The sequence below is a fragment of the Podarcis melisellensis genome (genome assembly GCF_964234715.1).
Source record: "Podarcis melisellensis genome assembly, chromosome: 5".
Classification (NCBI taxonomy): domain Eukaryota; kingdom Metazoa; phylum Chordata; class Lepidosauria; order Squamata; family Lacertidae; genus Podarcis; species Podarcis melisellensis.
Window position 1 is genome coordinate 50,960,190 of NC_138537.1, and position 16,840 is coordinate 50,977,029.

Here is a 16,840-nt window from a genome sequence, read left to right on the forward strand (position 1 = left end):
ATTACCACTGGGTGCCAAATTAACACACTTAGTATATCCAATCAGCTGGTTGGAAACTCCATTATGTCTGCAGGAATACCTCAGCTCAAAGATTGTACTAGTTACTACATCAGATATACTGAGCATGTGAAATAATCAGCTATTTGGAAGCTCCATATTCTGCAATCCAGCACGGCACGTAGAAGGTCAAGCAACACCCACAGCTCTGTTTGTGTGGAAGAAAATGGAGCAATACCTTCTAGCCGTCTGCTGTGCTTGTTGTTTCCTGTATTTGGGCAAGGAACTGAAAATGGCCAAAGTTTTATATTGTACCTCTTTCCCCAGAAGCAAATATAGGCAGATAATGGTGTTTCTTTAGAATAATTAAGATTCATGTCATTTTTATTCAATCAACAGTAAAATAACTAAACTGTATAATTACAATAAAGAAGACCAACAGTTGTATAGCTGAACTTTTCTGTCTTTTTTAAAATATATCCTCAGAAAGATAAAAGAATTTTAGGTTACTGAAATATTCACAATGGTTGTTTCTTGTTAATATAGGATATGTTTTTCTTTTCTTTTTTACTTTTTGTCATGGCTAAATGATCATAATCAGAAAAATAAAAGCAGTGTTAGAAAGTTTAATATCGCTCTCTATTTCTTCAGAAATTTTGAAGAAAACGTGTATTACATTGGTATATGACTTACAATGGTTTCACAGCGAGGACTGCAAAACCACTTACATATATAAACATGGAAGAGAATGCTAAAACATTAAAACATTGGTAGCCATCTATAAACACGAAGAAGTTTCATAAAATTCACACTCCAGGAAGACATTCATCATATGTCAACAGCCTGATCCAGTTTTAATATATATACTTCAAAATATGTTTAATTTGACAATAATAATAACAATTAAAAACAGTCAAGGCCAAAATCCACCAGGAAATTCTTTATGCAAGGCCTCCCTTGTCTTCTTAGAGGTCTCTGGCCTGCCAAGGGAGCAGGTGACAAGACTGCTGCCTCCTCAGTATGCAGGAGACTTCCCAGGCAGCCACGTCTTTGTGAGGTCCACATAGCAAATATTTATGGAAAGGGCCCAAAACCTGTCAGAAAAATCAAGGGTATCCTGGATCCCCTTTGAAAGCAGCTCCACTCCAATTGGAAGCCATGACTTTGGCTTTGGAACTGATTTCAGCTAAGGTGTGTCTTTGCTCTCATCTTACACTGAAATAATTGGAAACTGCACAAAAGCACTCAAGTGCTCTGGCTGAGATCCCCTTTATTACAATGGGTCTTGCACAGGAGAACTTCCTGGCTAATTGTGCTGCAAATGAGAGAAGCAGGATTCTAAGCGACATGGCCTCTTTTTTATTGGGCAGATTTTTATTTTTTTTTAAAGGCGAGGACAAGGAAAACAAGAAAGAAAGGAAAGGATGAAATCTGGATGATTTACATGCAAATTGACATTCCATCTCTTTTAAAACATTGCATGTCCCAAAGCCTTCCGGGTTTGGAATGTAATACTGCATCAAGTATTTCACAAGGCTCCTAAGTAACACAAGAAGCGTCCTTTAAAAATTAGGAAATTATAATATAATATGATATAATATAATGAAGACGGGGATGACAATCCAGAACTTTTTTTTTTTTTTTAGCAAAGTGCTTCAACTTAGCTCCTAGAACTTTTATATCAGAACAATTAACAGAGGAGGACAGGGAACAAATCAACTTCATTTTATTTCCTTTTCTTTGTACAAGTCCTTTTGTTAAAGCAGATATGAGGTTTCTGATGAACGTGGGCACAAGCAAGATGAGAGTGCAATTGCCACCAGCATGAGAAGTGTGCTTGGCTGGATGCTTATACGAAGAGGAGATGAATTGTCAGAGGACATGTGACTAGTGGAGCCGCCTGCCACGCTTCCTTTCCCAAGAGCATTCTGCAAAACAGAATCATTTCCTTTGGTCACCAAATTTTCACCTGCATATCTTTGCATCTTTTCAATGCTCTTCAATGATCCCTACTTTGCTGCGCCTGCAAGCTACTTAGGCAGCTTCACTAGAATGAAGTGATCCAGAAAGTCTTGGTGTGAGGCGGAAACTTCTAGTAATACTCTTGTTACCTTCAGTGTGATCCGATAATCAACTTTTTTATTGCAAGTTTTCAACACAGAATACAATAAAAGCTAAACTAATCTAAATAAAAATAAAAGAGAAAAGATTAAAAAAGAGAACAAAGGGGAGAGGGAGAGGAGGAGGAAGAAAATAATAATAATAATACAAAGCCTTCTATCAAGGTTGTATCTTAACCCTTATTCTATACAAAGGAGGTTGAGACTTCCAAGTGTGATTTGAGATGGTAAGCAAAGCTTTTTCATAAAAACAATTTTTTTAAAAGATTGTATTTTAAAGAGACTCATTAGTTTGCTGTGCAGGTACTGATGTAGGATACTGAGGCCACATTGGTAAGGCCACCGAGAAAGACTCAATGTCAAGGTAGACCTCGCCTTGCAGGAGAATGACATAACCCATACAGGATAGAGGAGAGGAACCATTTTCAGCCCAGGGGCTGATTCCCTTCTGGACAACCTTGGGGGCTCATGTCAGTGAGGAGTGGGGCAGCTAATGTAAGCTTTATCTTTGTACAGTAGGCTAATTGTCTACACACACTCACACACCTCTCTATAGTCACCATCCAGACAAGCAAGAGGTATTATCAGTTCTTAAGTAAACAGTTCAGCCAGGCAAAAAGGGTCACAGAACAGAGCTTGCAAAGCGGAGCCAGTGACAATTGTAGCCTGGGGAAACTCCTGTGGGGCATATTGACAGGCACAGCTGGCTGGGCCTGCGTTTCACCACCCCTGATTTAGCGCATAGTCGTAAGAGAGTCAGAGACTGGAATTTATGTCCCAGTGATGCCCACAGTATTAATGTCCATAAAATAGAGGTGCCAGACTCTTACCCATTCCTGCTTTTATTCAGGAAAGGCTATGCTTCAGTAAAGGAAAGCCCAGTTGTTTGTTGGTTTTCTGTATGTGATCCGGCACTTTCAAGTAAACTAGCTCCTGTCAAAACTGAAGTGGCCTTGACAGGAGTGCTTCACCACCTAGGGTTATATCTATATCTTTTAATACTGCAAAGCTCTGACCCATTCATAGCTATATTGTGGTTTCCAAAGAATTAGTGAATTGATCTAACACTTAAAAGATCAATTCCCCCCACCAAATGGGGACACATGTTTTGATGGGTATGTACATTCAGCTAGTGTCGGGTGGTAGAATAACCTAAGGGTGAAGGCCAAAAGTTACAGGAGAGAGCATTAGTGGTAGGCAATGGCCAATCCTGTTTCTGGCATGGTTTAAGCAACTGTCATTTCATTTATTCAAGATCAGTATTCTGTCAGCCATAAAATCTGATCGACTATGCTTAAGGGTCTTGCTAAGAGCCATGTTCCTGCAGATTATCAGTTCATTACGTTTCATAGATAAAGGGTAATTATCATGTGACCTGAAAATTACATACTTCCTAAGAATTAAAAATGCAATTACCTTTCTGCTACATGGCTGAAGGTGAATGGCAATTCTGGACATGGATCTGAGCCTCCTAACCAATACTACTACTACTACTACTACTACTACTACTACTAATAATAATAATAATGTTGTTGTTGTTGTTGAAGATAATAATGCTGTTTGTTGTTGCTATTTCCATCTACATTCCACCCTTCCTCCAAAATGAGCCCAGGGAGGCAAACACATCAACATCATCAAAACATTCTAAAAGAAATCACATTCTCATAGCCAGTGATTTCAGTGTTGCCAGGATTAGTAGCTTTCAGCTATCAAATGCCTAGATAAACAGGAATGTTTAAACATTCCTCTGAAATGTCAGTAATGAGGGAGACAGACACACCTCACCAAGAAGGGTATTTGTCAAAGGGAGAACCACCACTGAGCAGGCCATGTCATGGGTTAACACCAACTGGGCATACTATGCTATTGTATAATAATATACAATTACTGAAAATTCTGATGAATTCATTAAAGGCAATAATTGTTTTGGACGACTAAGGTCAGGAGGAATTGGGGGTCTTATAAGCTATACTTTGCTGCTGCATCTGCTTCCCAGCATTGTCTATTTTGGCAGGACTTGCAGATTAATCAGTAAGAGGGACTGAACTCAAGGCTGTCATTGCTATCAGAACTAACTACAACAATATGGGATGGGGCAGGTTTTGCCTCCTCAATCTCTGTAGGGTGTAACCTCTAGCGTTCTTAGAAGAAAGGCTTCAAAAACTTTATTCAAATGAATATTTTTGCTAGTAGCAATTGCCACAACAAGGTGAAAAATCTTACCCCAGTCACACACAGTTCCGTAGCTACAGATTCATTGAAACTCTGCTTTGGTACCTGTAGAAAGACAAAGAGGTGATTATATAAGTATACTTGGTCAATAATATTGGAGGTGGCATTGCTGATTATTCTAAGAGAATGAAAAGCAGTGTACCCCCAAATCACTAACCTGAATGGAATAGTTATTCTCATAATAAAAACTGGATTACTCAAGAGCAAATGGTCTATTCACATAGCCCAAATGGTCACCCAGTTGTCTATTGGGCATAAATTTATCAAATAAAATGGTGGATAGTTTTGTCGTTGACCAAAGTTGACTGAGGCTGCAGCTATAATTAGTTCTCATACTATGACTGGCATTTGCTTGTAATTTTAAGTCTGCAGTTTACACTGGGGTTACATTCTGGAAAGTGTGCCTAAAACCAAAAATTGTGTAGAGTCAAAACATATCGAGTTCAATGGTGGGTGGGGTTGCCAAAGTTTTTTTTCTTGGACACCCACTCTCTTTCCATTTTTATTTTTTCCATTTTTTCCAGCACATAAAGTGAAAGTGCATAAATAAAATGTGCATAAATTGCAGGCTTACTATATGGGGGAACAATGTAACTCATGTCTGAATACAACTTTAAGAGATTTTTTTGCCATAGATTTCAAAGCAGGTACTAAAACATACCTGAACCACTAAGCACCTAACTATTCCAAGTAATATTTTATATTGTTTGATGCTTGTAGTGGTCATGCTGGTATGCAATTAGAGGTCTAAGGGCGTGCTAGATGCTTCATTGGGAAAGGAAGATGGTACTCATGATGTTTTCAGCCTTTTCAATCTATCCAATCCTATAGTTTACAAGCAATTTTGTGCAAGTCTTTGGTCTAAGAACAAGATCTTCCCTTGTCCAACCAAATAAATGCAAATGCATTACAATTTAAAGGCATTACAATAAATACCTTTTGACACCGGTAACCTACCATTAGTAGCAGCATAGGATTCTTAAGACTGTACATGCTGTGTATGTTCAAACGGCAATGCATAGTAGTTTGCTCCAAAGGTAAAGCTAAAGGGACCCCTGACCATTAGGTCCAGTCGTGGATGACTCTGGGGTTGTGGCGCTCATCTCGCGTTATTGGCCGAGGAAGCCGGCATACAGCTTCCGGGTCATGTGGCCACCATGACTAAGCAGCTTCTGGCGAACCAGAGCAGTGCACGGAAATGCCGTTTACCTTCCCGCCGGAGCGGTACCTATTTATCTGCTTGCACTTCGTGCTTTCGAACTGCTAGGTTGGCAGGAGCAGGGACCGAGTAATGGGAGCTCACCTTGTTGCGGGGATTCGAACCGCCGACCTTCTGATCAGCAAGCCCTAGGCTCTGTGGTTTAACCCACAGCGCCACCCACGTCCCAGTTTGCTCCAAAGAACACTGCTAATTACAACACTATTTCAAATCACAAACAAACTTTCTATCAGATCTGTTGCAACCCTGGCACATGGGACCATTTCACTGCTACCTTCCTAGGTCTCCATGAAAAGGGGAAAGACTCTAGCAAAGCTATCAAGGTGTCATTAAACCAGCCATCCTTCGTTTAACTAAGCACATTAGGTTCAACCTGTATACAGCAAAAACAGATAATTTCATCGGGAACAAAGCTACACAGCAAAACCGTCTTCAGTTACTTTTCAGCTTAGGAGATAAAATGGATCATAATAACAACATCAGCAAAAAATAGTAAACTGTTTTTTCCTGTAAAGTATAGCTTCTGTAGTTAGAGGAAATAAAGATACATGCCCACTTGTTTTACTTCTGTAAAGCAAAAAAATTCAGGGTGGGGTGGGGGGTGGGGAGTTAGCTTCCAGACTGAGATGTAACATGCCAAGTTTCAAATTGGAAGAGTACATTTTACTGCTGAGTTATAAACCTGTAAAAAGGGGTTATAATGGAAAAGCTGGCATAGACTGTTGTACTATAAAGTAGCAGTGTATCACTAAATCACAGGCAATGGAAAGAATATATATAAAATTCTGTGCAGAGCGCATGATACCCAGTAATTATATCCTGAGGGACAAATCCTTTCTTTTTTTGCCCTAATCTTACAGGACAAAGAGAAACTGGTGTAATTCTAGTGCAAGAAAAATTAATGTCTCTAATAATGGCTTGCACACTAAGCTAGTGTACTGTGCTGATGAGAAAATCAAGAGATAATGTTGCATTAATTCAAAGCAGGATTTCAAGAGCAAGAAACTGTATATAGGGTGAATTACTATATCTTCCCAGTTAAAAACAGAACTTTTAACTTCTACATTTATATTTTGATTTCTAATTTTGATGTTCAAGTTTGAAATTTAGCAAAATTGGATGTAATTTGGGCAACGTTTTGCAAAGTATCTTCCAATTGGAATACAGATGTCAATGATAACATTAATATGGTTAATATGAAAGATTCAGAAATGTAATTATTGAATAAGCACTGGTGAAACTGATAGGGATTTCCAGTGCGCCACTACTTTGCCTTGAAGCCATACATTACTACAGAATTCAGAGAGAGAATGTGTAATTACTTTTTTTATATATCCAGTTGTCTTTCTGAACTTTTCACCACAACCCTTAACAGTGTGACATGCAGATTCCAACAAAACTAATGACTCCATTGCTTTGATTGAATCTCCTAGTGTGGAATTCATTTACAACCCCCCCCCCCCAAGTCTTTTTGTGGGGGTGTTTACATTAAAAAGCAAAACCTGACTTTTGAATTTTTTGATAATTTGTCAAGTATGATCAAACAACATCAAACAACTGAAACTAAATTTGATTAAAACCCTACTTCTTATACATTCGAAACAAAATAGTAACTTTGTGAGCGGAATCCACAGTCCCCGCCCCCCAAGTCATGCTTCCTCTCCCCAGGACACACTCTCTTTGAGTATCTTAAGAACTGTGACAATGCCTCTTGCTTGTCTTATGGTGGGTGGAGAGAAATGGGTGTGCATAGAATCCTCTGACTTCTGTGTGGATGAAATGCAGCCTCCCATGCAAGGGTTAGAATTACATCCCTTGCTCCACCGACTTTACCTCTTTACCTGGTCCACCACTGGACATCCTCCAGAAGGATGTCCAATCCTGTTTTAGACAATGGTCATCAATCTGTACGCCCCCATTTTTAATTGGAGGGGGTAAATTCTTCTTGGTAGTGTCCCTAGATAGTAGGACTTCCAGTTGACTGGGGCGGGGGGGGTGTGTCCAGCATGGTAGGCTTTTGTGCCTTTGACCGTGTCCTCCTGTGCAGAAATCAGCAGATGTTTGCAGTATGGGGATAAGAACCTCAAGCTGTGCTTAAAAGTCACAGCTACAGTGGCTGAGTAGTAAGTTGACAACCCTGTTAGGAAGCCTTGCAACAAAAGGCTGGAGGAAAGTATTTTCCTTTCCCCAACTATTCTCCAGCCAACCATCTCCTTGAAATATTCATAGCAAAACACCACTGCATAATCCTTTGTTCTCTTGATTACAGAGATTTACTATTCATCCAACCTGTTTTCTTAACAGTAGGACACAAACTATAAAGCGCAAAATGCACTTGACTGTAAAAATGCAATCAGTTTAACTCTTTTGCTCTTCCTAAACACAAGCTGCATCTATCAGACTTGTCAATAGTGTTTTCTTATTAGCCCAGCGATCCAACAATACGCTGCAATATAAATTACTTTCAACTGGGAAAACAAGCAAAGTGCATATCAGAAGCAGAGCCTGCTAAAATAAGGATTCAATTCAGCATAAAACAATTCTAGTCCACAAAACTGAGGTGCTGTGCTATTTAAGCTGTGGAGGCAATCAGCCTTGCACTCTTGCACTACAAAGAAGCCTGACCTTTACTTGGGTGCTGAATCAGCTGTAAGGAAAATCCACTGTTAGAGCATGACTATTATCTGTGGTCAAATTGCTTAAGAATGTAATAATCTACAGGTTTTCTTGGGAGTAAGTCCTGTTTGCACTAGGTAGGTGGCACTTGCTTTCAAGTAAGGATTGGGCAATGTGATTGCTTCATAATTACATACTAGTCTGAAAAATATTCTGCCCAATTCAGATCATATTTTCTCAGTTATCTTAATGAAATTATTTCAATTGGCAGCATCATGGCGCCAGACTTGCTTAACAGTCAACCTGTTGGGGCTTTGATGCACCTCCTTTTCGTTTCCAGGACATCAAAGAAAAGCAGACTACATTTTTAAAGGATGTATGACAAAATACTGGAAAACGGAATGGTTTTTTGTTTGCTTGTTAACAATAAAGTGAAAAATAAAATAACTGTTTTACCTTTACATTTTTACCTATAAGAGTGTCCTTTTAAACACAAAATGTCCTGAATATTCTCTCTGTATTAAAAGTGGCTGGAAAAAGGAAAAGCTGCTACAAACAGATAAAACAAATAACAAAATCTTCCCCATACAAACTCTGGATATTGTAGAGCTGTTGCTTTTAGCTAGACATGCACCTTAGTACAGCTGTATAAAGAAATCCTCTAACTTTTTTCCCCAGTCCATTAAAATATGAGTGCAGTTTCTGATATACATTCAAAGCTACATTTTCAAGAATCCCTGAGTATCCAACCAAGAGATACAGAACATATGGCCCATACGACTATTTTTTTATCCATTAACTCATGTTGAAATAGTAAGACCTTCAGATTTCTATTTAAGAGAGGGAGGATTTGGGGTCCTTATGGTTGCAGTGATAAGCCTGAGAGTGAGGCTGTAAAAGAAGTGCCCTCTGACTCACGGGCAGGAAAGTAAATAAAAAACTGCAATATGAAGGGGAAATGTTTCAAACCAACATTATTAGGCAATACACTTCCTTTAAAAATTTATTTCTTAAAATAACAATTCTTAAATTTCTGGTTTGACAGCAGGAATGGTGAATCTTTTTTCTATGAAGGGCTAGCTCACAGGAAAATTCAATTGGAGACAGAGCCAATAGTAGGAAAATCCCCCAAGTCTCCCTCTCCTTTTCTGCCACTCTGTGATATATTTGTTAAATGGCAAACCGGGCAGTTGCTGGGGTGTGTGTGGCAAATTTGGGGAGGTGGCATTTGTATCACCATCAGCCATATACACTGTACACCACCTGTGACATCTGGGCTGAGATGAGCAGGCATGATCCTGGATTGGGCAGGAAGGAAAAGGTCTGAGAGGTCTGTTTCTAGGATTCAAAGGGAAACAGTGATGGGGGTGGGGAATCCACTCTGATCAGGCCTGGAAACTGCCAGATAAAAGAGCAAGTTGCTGCCTTTCCCTGCCGATCATTCCTACTGGCTGGAAGTGCTTTGTAGGGCAGCTGGTGAGATCTGCAACTGCCAGGGAAGAAGCTGGGGGCAGGCAGTGTTGGTGGCTTCAGGATCAAGGTGAGATCAAAGCAAGGGCCCCCTCTCAGCTGAGCAAAAGGGGACACCATCCAGGCAGGGGCTGGCCCCGGTGATCACACCCATCCTTCTGGCTACCACTCCAAAATGCCACTCCCTTCCCTAACATTGCTAGTTGTTGTGCAAGGGCACTCCTGGGGAGGCCTCACCCCCTCTATGCTTTGGCACACACATGCTCATACCACACACATGCTTGACCCTACTGAATTCAAACCTTTTTCACCCTTCCTTTCCTTGTGTAGAAGTTATTGTTGAAGCAGAGGCAAAGGAAGAACAGAGTACAAAAGAGCCCATGGTGGAAGCTCAGTGATGTCAGAAGTGCCATCTTCTATTCTGCCTTTCAACAGCACCCAGACATAGCCTGCTCCCACCCTTACATTGTGTGCTGGCCAAAGCTCTCTATTAGATGCTCGGGGGAGGTCAGGGAAACAGAAATGGAGAATGACATGAGAGGGCCTGGTCTGGTGCTACAGCTGCCAAGGAGGTAAATGAGGTGGAAGCAGCTGTCAAGAGAGACTTGGGCCCCATCTGAACTATACATTCAAAGCAGCATCATACCACTTTCAACAGCCATAGATTCCCCTAAAGAATCCTGGGAACTGAGAGTTGTCAGGACACCCTTATTCCTTTCACTGAATGACAATTCCCAGAGTCCCTTGGAAAGAGGGACCACTCTGGGAATTGTAGCTCTGTGAGGCAGATAGGGGTTTTTATACTATTCCTGCTAATCAACCTTGACTCTCTCCCTCTGTGCAGGGTCAGCAAATAACTTTCTAACCGTGGCATGCCTTTTCCCACAACTACTATCTTCCCCCCCATGTCACATAAATTTTCTGTGCTACTTCTCTGGCTAACAAATTCCTGCTCTGTAATCTTCTAGTCTTGGTTGCCATTTGCTTCTCACCCCAAAACACTACTGTTGTCCTTTTTTCATTTGATGGACTTTCATATTGTAATTAATCTTTTCCGCTGTCTTTTGCAAACTCTGTTCTATCTGGCAAGTTCTGCTTTTCTAAAAGCACCTTCGAAAGTAGGGCATAGTTCAAAACTGACAAGCTAGACACACAAACCCATTCTTTTGATCAATTCCAATGCTTAAACCTTTGCTAAGGTGCAGATATTTGGGTCAGAGAGCCTTGGATAGGGTATGTGCGTCAAATCAGCCAAAGCTGATTCCTCTCTCCTCTTTGCGTAGCTGTGAATGTTTCCAAATACAGCAGACTGATTCAAAGTGTGAATTCCATGTCATTCATGGTTCTATCTACAACATCTTGTGGTCAGTGCTAAGATGCCACCTGCTCTCCTCTCTCTGGCAGCAGCTTAACATTGGAGAGCAGAACTCATCAGATATTGATTTATCAATTTAAAATATGTGTCCTGGTAACAGCCTTTCAGTGTGATGTACTCACCAGCTAAGGATGAGCTTCCTTTTTCAGTCACTCATTTGTTTGATTCAAATAAACTCTTAGAGCTTTATGCCTCCTATTTTTAGTGGATATTATGCCATTCTCATAATGTGACCTTAAAAAAATTGATTTGCCTCCAGCTAGCACTATTTTTCTGCATAAAGAAGGGCAAAGAAGAAAACAGAACAGTAAAAGCATTTGTGGAATCCCTTTTTGCTAGCTTAATAACTCAGCAGCTTAGGCTGACTGTTTTTTTTTATTATTTCATATATAAAACTGAACAGTCACTTTGCAATAATGCCAGTTGCTTTGGATTTTAGTATTGTGGCTCCTTCCACCATCAAGGTGTGACGATGACTAGAAACACCTTCAGGCTTGGAGTTGTTTGTGAGTAGGGCATTTCTGCAGAGCTATATTTGCCTGTGGACCAAAAGTTTTGGATATGTAGATGCAAACTAGGCATGAGTACAGCCCTCTGCACTACCACCAATGCCCCAAAGTAGATTCTTCCTGCATAACTTCCAGAGTTTGTAGTACTTCCCATCTAAGGTAATTCCCCTGCCACCTCTGTTCTTAAGGCCAAACTACGTGTGATGTTAAATGCAACACAGATGCATTTTCAAATTTGCAGATAGCAACCACTGGTGGCGGTGGGATGATAATTATACAAATTCTCCTTTGCACTGGGTCCTGCTGAAAACCACACGTTAAAACCAATAAAATTCCCACTCCCTTCCTGCTGCGATCTTGCTAATTATCAGCCCCCATCAGTTGCTTTTTTAAAAAAGGGTACATTAAATGCAAATATACTTTTCATGTCTCTCCAAGCCTGGCCCTCAAAGTTCTAAAAATTATATTCCCTCACTACTTTCCTGCCTTTTCCCAACTTCACAGCACCTTCACATTTTCACTTGTTTTTCATTATTGTCGTCCACTAATCTCCATTTTCTTATGCCTCTTTTCAATCTTATCACATCAGTTCTTGTCAAAAAGTCAAGGTCTGCTCTATAATCAGAAACACCCAAGTTTGTACTTGGAATAAATTTACTTAATTTTCCTTGCAATGTGCATATAGAATGTGGGTTTCCTACTGACGAGCATGAATTTTTTTTTGGCACTGACTATACACAGCCCTAATTATAATCTACCCATAATAACATTATTAAAACTTGCCAGTATTCAGTCAAGCTATCACCCCCAGTGTCATAATTTGGACAGCTATAAAGTAATGTTTAGTGAGCTCTATAATTTTAATTTAATGAATCTGAATATCAACCATTGAAATGGTATCAATGATATATATTCAAACCTTTTTATAAAAAAAATGAAAAGTGTTCTGTAAATCAAAGCACTGAAGTAATTGTCCTTTTGGTACAACAGCATGGTACAATACAACTTGATGGGTCCATTGCTGTTGGCGTTTATCCAATTTCTTGCATGTCAACTGGAGAATAATTAGATGTGTTCTGTTTCACGGCCAAGACATGAGTCTGGAAGAAAGCCGGTGGTTTCACAGAACATATGTTGGTGCTGAGAGCCATTCTTCTAAGCAACATGCTTAAATTGTGTTAAGCCTATTCTCACATTAAGACGTGCAACTAGGAGTGTCAGTCACTAGCTCTTCTGTTTGCTTCACTTCTGGTTTCAAGTCTCAGTTATCTCAAGGAATAACTGAAGGGAATACCAAGAAGTCAGAGATGAAGGTGAAGGGAATAGCCATAGCTTAGCGGTAGAACGTTTGCATGCACAAAGTCTCGGGCTGAATCCTTGGCATATTCAGGTAGGACTGGAAGAGACCCCTAGAGACCCACTGCCAGTCAGTGGAGAGAATACTGAGCTATATGGACCAATGATCTAACATGGTAAAAGGTAGCTTCCTAAGAGAGCTCCTACCACTGACTTCTTACTATGGTTGCGTTCACACACAATGCTAAGCCAGATATGGTTTTGTGCAAACATCCTGGCTCCTGAGGAAGAGACTGCAGCTGCTTTGCTCTTCCATATGCTTTTTAGGTCAGCGCAACATCTAAGCTACTTACAGTATCATCTGTGGTTAAGGAGCAGGTCTGTCCTCCTTAACTACAACCTGTAGCCAAGGTTTTTCTTATATGGTTAAGGTGGAGAGACCTTAACCATGATCCTGTGTTCAGATTACACACTCATCCAAACCTTGGCTTCGCTGCTGTCCTGCATTGATTTAAACAGTGCAGGGAGGTCTCCAAGCCAGGGGTGTGTTGATCCCAATCTAGCTACAGTTTGAGAAACAGGTTACTCTCAGTCCATTATTCTGCAGAATAGTTGTAACAGGGTGAGCACATCTGAACAGAGTAGTTTTTATAACTGAGCCAGTACCGTGCTAATGTGAGATAGCACTGTATGCAATTCTGAATTTACTTAATTCTCCTTCTATAGTCAAGGTTGCTGGGACATTGACAGAATTGTTACAGAACAGGGTATAAAAGCAATTCTACGAAGAGATCATAATTATTCAGAAATTAGCACCAGTAATGTCAGTGGGCCTGAAGATCTGATTACTAGGCTCTAAGTATTGCCATTTCCCTTGTATAACTTCCTAATATCTTCCGGTGAATTAAAAACTATAATGCAACATATTTTCCCCCACAATTGAAATCTCACTTAACAAAAAACCAATTATAACATCTCTCTGATAATTATGCAGTACATTTCACAAAAGTATGAAGCCCCAGTTATCAGATTATATTCTAATTATCAGATTATGCAAAATTATGTTCACAGGAAATAAATGCGTTATGTTTTGGCTACATAAATGAGTGAAATTATAGAAAGCTGCCAAGAAGAGAATATTCAGCATAAACCATGTATGTCCAGTCATAATTTCATGAGACAAGATTTAACTGTTAAAATGTGTAGAAAAAAAACTATATTGTGCTTCATTCGCTGTGTTTTTGTGGAATAGCATTAACAATGCAATCTTATGTGTGTATTTGAAAGAAACCCTCAGTGTATTTCTAGTACAGTTTTCACCAGCTCCCATCAGTCCCCATCAAAATTCCAGAGAACTGAGTAACATTCAACAAAGATCACTATATACAAATACTTTTATACTAAGGCACTACCTATACATTACTGTACATTACTTGCATATCTTGCAGCAACCAGGATAACTTTTAAGAAATAAAAATCCTAGATGTTGGGGGAGGTGATCTTCACTGAGACTGCACAGTGCAGGGAGGGAATATTTATGCCTTTGCTTGCCAGCCACTATCCCAACAAACATGGTCCCCTGTTATACTATGGGATATGTTCCCACAATATGTAGTGCCGGCCACCAACTTGGATGGCTTTTGAAAGGATTAGACAAATTCATGAATGATAGGGATATCAATGGCTACTAGCCATGACTGCAATTAGAGGCAGTATACCACTGAATACCTGTTCTTGGGAATCACATGTGTGGAGAGCACTGTAGGACTCATCTGTTTGTGGGCTTCACTGTGAGAACAGAATGTTATATTAAAGACCAATTGGCTTAATCTACCAGGGATCTTATGATGTTGTCATACTACAGTTACCCTTTGTGTCCCATTGGTGTCAGTGGCTCTATTTTTCTAAGGCTAACTCCATCATGGGAGGATTCTCTTGCCAGGATTATGGGCAAGGAAGGAAGAGTTAAACTGAATGAAGGTTGTGCATGTTCAGAATTTCATTCCAAGCCTGATACCTAGTATGGCAATTACAGCCCAACAAATCAGTTTGGGGAGAAGTTGCCTCAAACACAGATGACCCCAAATGCCATGTTGAGGAACACAGCCTTTGCAAAATGCTGAAGGCAACTATAAAGGGTTGGAATGTATCTCCCCACGAGGAAGTCCCAGAGCTTCACTGCCACTGAAGGGATGGCCTTTACGCAGGTAACATTCCCCACAACTGTAATTTAAATAACAAGGAGACCCAGTGGCAGGTCTCCAAGGAAGATCAAAGCATGTACTCTACCACCCAACTCTCACTTTTAGATACCACACAACCACTCTAAGAAGATTACCTGCAAGGAATAAAACTGTAATAGGAATATCGTATTAATCATTTATACATTACGACGGCCTCCGAAACACAGCACTGCATTCAGACACCCCAATTTAAGAACCTGGTACAAAATGGTGTAATAATAGGCACTGGTGAAGATAGGAGTGAAGGCCAATCTATTTGCAGTCCTCACTAAAGCCCCAGGAGGCTGGGATGGTTTGAGCCAATTCAGCTATTACTGCACCAGCTGAAATATACAGAATCTCATTGTGTAAAGAAGGAATAAACAGCATTCCAAGTTCTCATTGATTTTAAAGTCAAAATACTAAAATGGGTGACAGTTCATTGTGTTCCAGAAACCAAATAATAGATTGGGAAGCAGGGGAGGGGAGGGGATGTGTGGAGAACAGTCTAAAGGTAATGCAGAGATCTATTATTCAGGTGAGGCAACTGATTAGAACACCTAGGAATAAAAAGTCAGTGGGGAATGAAATAAATGTGATTTATTTCCAGTCTTTGATTATAAATGCACGCTGAATATTATAGGCAAAGTGAGAAGACAGGTTAAAAGCAGAATAAAAATATATTTATGTTCAGAACTTTAGCACTGCTAATGCCTTTTATTAAGAGCATATGTTAAACACTTCAGTTAAATGGCTGCGTTTGACTTATTTTCTTACGAACAAGATTTGACTGCTGTAAAGGTTCAGGCATATTGTCGAGGAAGTGGCAAGATACAGCTCCTCTATATGTGCTGTCCTTGCAGGTTGTGATGAAGTAATTCCAACATATGGTGTGAAATGAATGCTTCTGAGTTTTTCATTATTATATTTGAAACACTCACAGGCTCCTTCACATCTTTATCATTTATTATTGTGGAAATAAAACTATGCCCATGTTACTCTTCTTCCCCCTCTTTTCTTTTTATAATGAAAGATGTTTAATTTCATACCTAGTACTTAAGGCTTTTGACATTTTCTTAAAAAAAACCAAAACATATCAAAGGTATTATTCTAAGGAAAATTTTATTTTTATGCACATGTCCTGGAGCATGAGATAACTAGGCAAGAAGAAACCATTCATTTTAAAGCAGTTGTATGGAACACTATTGTGCTACTCCAGAGAATGAAGGAGAAAAATTCAGGAAGAATATGGGTGGGTTTTTAATTTTTAATTTCCTCACAGAAGCTTCTTTATTGCGCAGACAAATGCAAGCAATTCTCACCAGTTGTTCCTTATCCCTGCCCTGGTATAATGGAAAGCAGTTCTTCATCCAAGGTGATGAAGTTCTGCATGAAAGTGTCTCCTTCATTTCTACTTGCTTGCAACGGGGGACTCAGAGGTACAGAGGGAGGTGCATGTGTTCTATTTTAGATGTTACATTGTGTGAGGACTAGACATAATACTGGGGCAGCATTGATAACCCATATGCTACCATAAATGCACTTTGTCCACACACTCATCACTATTCTTGAGGCTCTCTTCTGTAGTCCAGGATGATCTGAGGACTTTGCATTATAGTTTTGTGAATTACAGAAGCTTTCCATGTCTGGCAAGTAGACCATAACCAGTGGGTCCTGCACCAAAAATGTTGGCAGTCTGGAGTCTTGAGTATTCCATCCCATCAGCCAGGCCTTCTTCCATTTCACCTCTCATTCCCAACAGTCAGCAGTCCAAGACCACCGAA

At 39.9% G+C, this 16,840-nt stretch overlaps 1 protein-coding gene across 1 annotated transcript in view; it reads right to left on the reverse strand.

Moving 5' to 3' along the window:
• Window positions 1-609: 609 nt before the first annotated feature.
• Window positions 610-16,840, reverse strand: part of GFRA1 (GDNF family receptor alpha 1) — a 179,851-nt gene continuing 163,620 nt past the window's right edge. Inside the window, exons 8-9 of the mRNA XM_081912199.1 lie at window positions 4,341-4,394; window positions 610-1,925 (exon numbers count right to left, since the gene is read on the reverse strand). Of these exons, the coding sequence (XP_081768325.1) occupies window positions 1,755-1,925; window positions 4,341-4,394 (225 nt within the window). The 3' untranslated portion in view covers window positions 610-1,754. The remainder of the gene's footprint in view (window positions 1,926-4,340; window positions 4,395-16,840) is intronic.